This window comes from Notothenia coriiceps, unplaced genomic scaffold, assembly GCF_000735185.1.
Source record: "Notothenia coriiceps isolate Sejong01 unplaced genomic scaffold, NC01 NC01_scaffold00032787, whole genome shotgun sequence".
NCBI lineage: Eukaryota > Metazoa > Chordata > Actinopteri > Perciformes > Nototheniidae > Notothenia > Notothenia coriiceps.
The window spans coordinates 1-8,928 of record NW_011365488.1 but is presented as its reverse complement, the minus strand read 5'-3'; the positions used below and the strand labels follow the sequence as shown (position 1 = coordinate 8,928).

General features: G+C 39.6%; 1 protein-coding gene across 1 annotated transcript; it reads right to left on the bottom strand.

Moving 5' to 3' along the window:
• Positions 1-4,881: 4,881 nt before the first annotated feature.
• On the bottom strand, positions 4,882-8,291 carry LOC104961101 (nuclear valosin-containing protein-like). Its single transcript, XM_010789320.1, has 7 exons — positions 8,117-8,291; positions 7,825-7,924; positions 7,600-7,706; positions 6,515-6,591; positions 6,058-6,149; positions 5,290-5,387; positions 4,882-5,042 (listed from the first exon to the last, which is right to left on the bottom strand). Exons 2-7 carry the CDS (start codon positions 7,880-7,882, stop codon positions 4,998-5,000), a joined length of 477 nt encoding a protein of 158 aa, XP_010787622.1. The 5' UTR covers positions 7,883-7,924; positions 8,117-8,291; the 3' UTR covers positions 4,882-4,997.
• Between the last annotated feature and the right edge of the window lie 637 nt (positions 8,292-8,928).

The following is an 8,928-nucleotide window of genomic DNA, read 5'->3' as shown; positions in this document are numbered from 1 at the left end:
GCCAGTAAACCCAAAGCAGAAGAAGAAGTGACGTCAGCGGCTTCATTTGCCTAATCCTCCCTCAGGGAACTTATTCAGGTGTGAACGCGATCTGCACTTAGTTCATGAGAACTAAAGAGTTCTCATGAACTAAGTTCTGATGAACCTTTGTGGGAAAAGTACTGCGGTGTGAAAGTGCCTATGGCCTCTCTGTTACCTGTCTAACATAATACAAGCAGAGAAAATGAACTGAACTGCTCAGAATCTTAAGCCGTAAAGATGAGACACGTTATAATCAACTATCAGGCCAATGAGCTGTAAAGCATCACCGGAGTGTTACGATGTGAGATAAAGGCAGTAAAAAAGGTCAAACTCAGATAGGGTAGTTTATTCACTAGAAACTCAGGACTAGTCAGCACAAGGTCGAGTTGTTGGAAGCTACAATCCTACAGTGTGATGGATCAGGATCTCACTATGTAAGGTGGTTCTATTTGGAGGAATTTAGAAATACTTCTTTTAAACCAAGGTAGGTACGAGTAAACATCACTCTAGGCTACACTACCAATTAATTGGAAGTGGACCAATTAGTCACCGTCTATTGTTCCATTTCACAGTCATTTTCTCAATAGCCTTTACTCATGTTCTCGAGGAATGTCCTAGCAGTACTTCCTGTTTGTTGTCCGCAGGCTTTTTTTAGCTGTCCACCCAAAGTGAATCACATCAATCACATGAGCAGCAACTGACCCTGCTGTTACACCTGTGTCTTAAAAAAGTCACTCTACAAAATATGTTTAAACATTGAAAGCATTCATAGGCTTTGTAAACTTACACAACAAAATGAAAAACAGTCAGAACTATCATATATCAAATAACCATCAACCAATCAGAAGAGATAACAAAGGATAAAGGCAATGATGAACATCAATGTATAGTATATAGTTAACAGCTAAAGGACGTTATTAATTCTCATATGTACATTCATTGTCAACAACTACTCGGACAGACTCCATCTTTTCACTTGATATCTAATTCTCATGGTTAGTTTGTATCATTTCATATATTTAATTTACAAGATCCTTCCATTTATAGTTTGAGATTATCTTTAAAACTAAATTCTAACATGTTTAAATAATGCTACTCCTATTACTAGGAATAAGTAAGACTCCTTCTTGTATGTGGGTTTTTGTTTAGAAAATACCAAAAATAGTGAACAATTCTCTTTCCTAGAAGCCACTTCAGCGTTTGATGTCCAAAATATGACTTGAATTCCCATTGAAATGTGATTTAAGCACACTCACCCCTGTATATTCTTCTCGTTCTTGTGTCCCAGGTGAAGAAAATCGCAGCAGAGTATTATGACGACCTTCCTCAGTACTCATCGTGGGTGAAGGTGCTGTATGACTTCATCATGGAGGAAACCCTGAGCCCTTACTCCAGAGTCAAGAGGAAGCTGAAGGGGGACGTCAAACAGGAGTAACTTCACTGGAAGCTTCTGGAATTAAGCTGCACTGTCTCACCATCCCACCAACTTAGTAGCTTTTACATATTAATACATACAGGAACGGAAAGGAGGGTTGACACTTTGAAACTGCCTTTTTCTCTACAGTTTATTGTTATTTTGTCAGACAAAAACAACATTGTTTGTTCAAGTGTGACTGAAAATCTAGGAGTGTGTTTAGAGTCAGTACATAGGGCTGGTTGCACAAAGTCTAACTGGATTGTCTTTCATGTAGAATTGTAATAACTCATTTTTCCAAGGCATCGGTTTCAAAGTACCACAAAATGCTACTGTTGTAGATGTTCTGAAACCCTAGCTGGTGTGCTAATGTGCACTGAATGCTCTGGGAATATTTGCATAATCTGAGGCCTCAAAGTGTGGTACCAAATTATGCAGTTTCCCTCTACTTGTATATTAGATCCTGAATAATTGAGTATTTCATTCATGTTTAAAGGTTAGCATTTAGCTAGTAAGAGCTAAACAAAACAACATGCCTTTGTGCAATCAGCCCCAGAAATAAGCCAAACACAGCAAACTAAAAAACTGCACAAACAGTTTGCAAAGCATATCAAAGCTGTCCATTTCTACGGTCAGAGGTCAGCAGCATAAAAGCAGCTATGCTATTGGTTGACATCTTCATTTCACGATTGGACCAAAGTTGCCTCTGAGTGAATCCACTCATCCTTAATATCCCTCCATATGAAATGCGTTGGTTGCATAATATGTGATAGAATATGAATTAAGTCTCGCTTGGTTGCTTTTAATATTTTAAATGCATTAGGAAACCTTTTGTGGCCTGACACACATTTTTAAAACTGCTCTTTAACATGCAACCCCTAAATGTTAACACAACATTGTGCAACCTGCTGTCCACACACAGTGACTGAGAAAAGGTGCTGTTGTATGGGAGATGAGCGTGTGTTACTCATCAGTGCCTCACAGCTTTTATTTCAATTTGTGGTCTTAATTTCAATTTTTACTATGTATTCATTTTGTTGAAGAATCTGCCAAGAATAGTTTTTAATGTTAAAATCAATGTCTGTACAGCTGAGGCCTGTGCTGTGTCAAGCAACCAAGAACAAATTAATTATGGTTGCTATTGAATTGGCAGATTCCAACATTTTCCATATAATATATTGTTACTCTAAAGCCAATAAAAGAATGAATGAAAAAAAACTGGATTTCTGTGCGTTTTTCAATGTTCCATAGTTTAAAGCAATTGGCAAAACTATATATAGTAGCTTTCATGGAGGTTTGCATTCTCATAATCAGCAGATGGATTTGTCCCAGTTGTATAAATGTTTAAATTGGAAACCATATCAATCAAGAAGACATTTAATGGATATAAAAAATGACTGATAATAAAAATGACAACAATATTAACATAATTCCTCCAGTACGAGATATGCTAACACTGCAACTATCCAAATTTGCTAGGCAATCTTTATCTCCATCTCCAACAGTACAAGAAGAACTGTATTATTTATAGAGTAAGCCATAGACTGGATGTTAGTGGTCTAATCATTAAGAATGTAATTAGGTAGCGCCAGCCTGTTGCGGAGAGGGGAGGTGGAGACAACTGGCTCTCACTACATTTCAGAAAAACCAAGGATCAGTCTGGTACGTAGGCCTGAACGATATATCGTGTCATGGCGATAACCGCGATATGCGCATGCACAATACTCACTTCGCAGGGACGTGCGATTTTATTAATATTTAAAAAATAATAATAATTAGGACGTGCGATATTAAGTATTAACTCAAACACGTCATGTTACAATTATTTTTGCTGCTTGCTACAAAAGGAAAACTTGCGCCGCTCTCATGTCAGGGGTACTTGAGTGAGTGACATGCAGGCTCTGCATGCACAGCAAACCACCAATCACAATCATTCTTGATCAGATCAAAGCAGGCCCCGTCCCGCTAGTTTGCAGACCATCAAAACACCGGTAAAAAAATTAGCGAGGCACAGGAGGACAATACCGGCGAGAATCAAGATTTACTTCCAAAAAGAAAAGCAACATCTGCTATCTGGAACTATTTTGGATACAAAAAGATTATTTTCTTCATTCACAGATGAACCCCCTTATTTTTAGGGTAAGCAACATGCATTATCATGACATGTTAGATCATGACTTAAGGTATGTTGAGTCAACCAGTTAAGATCCATATGTCCGTGACTAAAATCCTTCATCCGGTTAAATATAGTTAAAGAAACCGCAATATATATCGCAGGGGAAAAAAATATCGCAATGTCATTTTTTTTCAATATCGTGCAGCCCTACTGGTATGGTCTGCAGAACGCACTGCTGCCTAAAGACAATAACACCAGGCAGTGCAGGACCAAGGCTGATGGAATCATGAAGGATTGGAGCTATCCGAACAATGGCCTCTTTGAAATGTCCACAGTAAATCGCTACAGCAGTCATAGAACCGGATTGGGGAGGCTAAGGATACATACAAGATACATATACTGCTACACTGGTACTTTCCTTGTGTGATAGCAATGACACATGAAGCAGTTTGGAGAAGGAAACACCTCTTCCAACATCATCCTCAACACTGGAGCACCCCAGGGCAGCATTCTTAGCCCCCTGCTGTTTCCCCTGTAGACCCCTACCAATATACAACAAAGGAAGAAACACCATGTCGACACATACGGTATACTGATACATTGGTAATACAATAGGAAATGAAACAGTCATGATAACTGATTAACTCTTCATGTGATTATTTGGGTTGTATCCTAATGGTTGACTGCACTTTTTACAAGTTGCTTTGGATAAGATCATATTATATATTTGGGCCTACAGTCGCGAGCAATCAATGGAAGATGACGTAGCACACAAACCCCACATCACCCTATATCCCCCGGATACATGGCTAGCCAGGGCTGCGTTCTGAGCCCGTTGCTGGTTTCCCTGTACACTCCTTCCGATGTACAACAAAGCTGTGTTGGGCCTGAGAACAGAGAACAATGTAAATGCCTGACTGCAGGAAGTGAGGGCCTGATTGGCTGCCTCTCAGGTCAACAACCTACTCCTGAACGACAGCAAACAAAGAGCTGATAGTGGACTTTGGGAAGAAGCAGGAAAATAACTACCCGTTACTATCAACAGGTCCTCGCTGGAGAGGCTTCTAGTGTCACACAGGTCAGTAAAGACAGGCTCTTGTCGGGCTCCTATCCTCAGGCCACCTGGATCTTAAATTCATTATTAAATAAGACCATATGGCCTTAGTGCTACATTTCCAAAAACATGGTGGAAACATACACATGATACCATGTAGCCTATCTTTTAAATGTTCATTTTTTTTTGTATTAGTCTTTACTAAAACAATGGTATAGCAGTTACTGCTGGGATTTTTTTATATAACCTATATCAAAACACACAGACATATTTGGTTTCTACACTTTTTATTACAAAAGCAGGGATCAGTTATGATTCAACATAATAAAATGTGTATACATACATTACATACAATTATTCACTAAAGTTGAACTGTGGTTCTGGTCCAGTAGTTATCTGATGAGGGACTCTCTGAGCAGCTCGTACATCTTCTGCTCCTGCACAGGGAACACAGGAACAGTCACAATGTATAGGGAATATAAATATAATTCATAGGTGTAAAGGTTCTCATAAATACGTTTCTTCTTCTTCTGTGAAATAGACTGATTAGAGTGATTCATATTTTCCCAGTTTAAAGCTATTATAATTGTATCATTTTGAGGTCAGTAATGAAACTCAGGTATGATAACAGCAGTCATCTGTGCAATTATTTATTATTAGAGCTACAAGAAAATGTGCACTTACTTTTTTGGACACAGATGGACGAACTTTCTTGAAGGCATCTTCAAAGTTCAGTTTGCTCACTCTGATGTCAACCACTGGGCCAGCAGTGAACGTGTGTCCTGTGTGGAACAATGAAAACAAAATAAATAATATGCAGGAATTCAGTCCTGTTATGTTTTTGTTGTGTTTCATGAGAAAGTTACCATTTTCAATATAGCAATTTCCAATAATCAGAATTAGAACACTTTATCTGGTTTTGCAATGAAATTGCTCCATTTTAGTGTCCAATGTAAGATAACAAAAAAAAAGATATGATGTTAATGTCAGCATCCATGTGCTAATTACAGTAGTTCTTGTCACTCGGTTAGCATATTAGCATATTGAGGGTGTAGTCTAAAACTAACTGTAAGGCTTGTTCCTGTAATAACAACATTGACACCACAGTCTGCTCTGATTGGTTAGCTGGCCGGCTCTGTGGCGATTGGTCAACTGCTTAGAGATGTCGCGTCCTAGCCTATAACGTGCAATGTGTAGAAGCGTTAGCCAATAGCAGCAAGAGTGTTACATAGTGATGTCACTACGTTACGCAGGTAAACAAAGCAGTCCAATGGAGGCGTTTCAGTCAGGGTGGGGAAATGTGTGGGAGAGAAACACCCTCTGGAGTGAACATTTTAGCCTTTGCAGACCATTTACATGCACCAACACCTATAGAAGACACTACAGGAAAGGGAAAACCCCAAAAAGCATTGAAGTACTGAATACAGGTATTTGAGGTAGGAGTCAGGTTACCTGGTGTAGCCGTGGTAGTAGGCTGGGACTTCAGGTATTCCCTCAGAGCGTTCACAGAGGCTTCCCTCACCAACGCATTCAGGTCAGCTCCACTGCAACAAAGACACACACATTACATTACATGTCATTTGTTAGACGCTTTTATCCAAAGCGACTTACATACTCAGTACTGTGGACAATCCCCACAGGAGCAATTTGGGGTGAAGTGTCTCAGGGACACAACGACATGCTGACTGCAGTGGGGTTTGAACCTGTGACCCCCTGATCTGAACACCAACGCACAACCCACTGCGCTGCCACAGACACACAGACACACACAAGTGTGTGGTGGTTCTACATCTGTATCATTGAACATGGGGAAAGAAACATGTCCACCTTTATCACTGTTTAAATTCAGTTTAGCCTTAGTTTAGACTAAAAGCGGCAGAAACAGTGTGAAATGTTCAGTAAGACTCACCTGAAGCAATCGCAGCGCTCGTTGAAGGCGATCTCCTCCAGACTGACATCCTGCTCCAGGTGAGGTTTGGTCCCTCCCTACAGAAGATCAGCAGCACAGTTGTATCAAAGAGCCTTCAAAAGATGCCTTACACCTCCCAGTGACAAAAGGTCCTTCCTTTTTTTGGTCACAAAAACCTCAAAAATGACTATGAAGCACACAGTTATAAACCTAGCAATGGGATCATGTTGAAGACTGATGAGCTAGGCAATGAGAAAGGAGATCTTTACATTCCAAACTATTCATTCTGGCAATGTTAATAATCAATCAAGTGAAATATTTTTACGAGAGGATCACAAAAAACGTTAAGGATGTAAAGAAAACAGCCGGACTAATTTTTTTTTGAGAGAGATAACAATAAAGGAAAAAAGGAGGGCTTTGATAAGATAGACTCAGGCATCTAACTGTAATACATCACATCCATGTCATAGAAATATCTCAGAGTTATTTCTGGATAACGAGGTCATTTAGGTGGAACCAGTGAACGGAAAAAGGGTCTTTAAAATGTTGGCGGGCATAGAAGACATTTCTAGGAAAAGACTTCATTTTGAAGAACCTGTGTAATATGATTGTCTATTGCTTCCACAATGATGGGAAGGAAAAAAAAAATATATACTATCACTGCTACTATAAGTAACGGCTTTGAATATAAATGACATATTGTTAATTGCAGGTAAAGAAGATTTATAATTTCAGGAATTCCCAGTGTATAAGATTATCAGAATCCTCAATCAGAATATTTTATTCCCCACTGAAAATTGGGGTGTCCAACAGTTTCTGTATTAAAATGAAATAAATAAATGATCAATCAAAAAATATATTTAAGAAATATTCATATGAACAAAAGTTAAATTAATAATGTGCTAGACAAATTAAGTAAGGAGTGCAAATGGCAATATAACATAAATATCTAACAAGTCATTCACGTGGCAGCAGTTCAATTTACCCCTCTACTGGTTTTCAACATAAAACATCCGCCTACGCTAGATCACATGATGAGTAATATGACTGTCTCCGTCTCTCCTCTTTCTGTGGTGATCCTGTACCTTGGTGATGGTGAGCAGGATGGCGTGGCGGTCTGCTGGAGGAGGCAGACCCACATACAAGGTCTTATCCAGCCGGCCTGGCCTCAGTATGGCAGGGTCGATGATGTCTGGCAGGGGACAAGACAGTCATATTGTTTTAGAAAAAGGTTGAGAAAAGGCAATAAAAGAAATAGGCTTAATTTTAACTTCTGAACCCACTACATTTTGCCATGTCACTGTGGTTACCTGGTCTGTTGGTGGCAGCCATGATGAAGACCTGCCGTCTGGTCTCCAAGCCGTCCATCTCTGTAAGCAGCTGGTTGACCACCCGCACGCTGGCTCCTGACTGGACACACACAAACAATGCTCATACACACAATTGCTAAAATGTGTCTTAGAAGAAAAGCTGTATGAACATTAATTGCACCAGCTGACATGGCTTTCTAAAGCGTGGCTGGTGTGTTCCAATGCATAATGTAACATTTGAAACATGATGCTCATGGAATTTCTCCTAAATCATGAAGTCCATGTTTCTCACCTCGTGTCCTGAGCGGCGCGGACACAGCGCGTCAATTTCATCGAAGAAGATGACGCACGGAGCCGAATTGCGTCCTCTCTGAAAGACCTGTCTGACAGCCCGCTCACTCTCACCAACATACTGCACACACAGGCATCAATTAACACAAGCAGGAGTTTAACATCAACCCTTTCTTTTACAATATTTAGAGCAAGGATGGGAAATGAATGACACAGATCATCATGAAAATCTGAGTCTGAGCTAAATACACAGAAAGACGGGATGTGATGCTAGCAGTGTTGGGCAAGTTACTTCCAAAATGTAATATATTACTTATTACTGTCTTTTGAAAGTAATAAGTTACATTACAATATTACTGTCTCTGAAATGTAATGAGTTACACTACTTTTTAGTTACTTTGACCAAAATAACCGCAAAAGAATGGCGAGGTATTTTAAATGCTAAAATGTAGTTTAGTGCAGCTCATTAGAAATTCAGTGAAGGGCAATGTGGTATAGCATAACAACTGTGTAGGTCCTTAAGGCTACTAACAACTTGTATTACACGGCTTAGTTGAATACTCGATTCTCATTGTAAATTCTTAACATGTGACGTGTTGTTAATACAGTACAGACCACTGTCAAGGACTATAATGAAGGTTGCTAAGGAGGATCAAGAAAGAGAAAGGAAAAGAGGTTAAAAGACGGAGCGCTGGACGTCAGATAAATCACCAGAAGAAGGCAGAGAGGAAGTAAACAATAAAAGGACACGGAATGGACTCTGTAGTTTGTTTAGTATGGCCGTGTCATAAGCGGGATAATGTGCAGCGAGGC

Bases quoted from the DNA above. Each gene is read 5' to 3' on its own strand.
- LOC104961101 (XM_010789320.1), bottom strand. From the start codon at position 7,882: ATGGACGGCTTGGAGACCAGACGGCAGGTCTTCATCATGGCTGCCACC. The intron at 7,707-7,824 runs GTAACCACAGTG...GTCCCCTGCCAG, and splicing joins GGCTGCCACCAACAGACCAG to ACATCATCGACCCTGCCATA. The intron at 6,592-7,599 runs GTACAGGATCAC...GATCTTCTGTAG, and splicing joins TCCTGCTCACCATCACCAAG to GGAGGGACCAAACCTCACCT.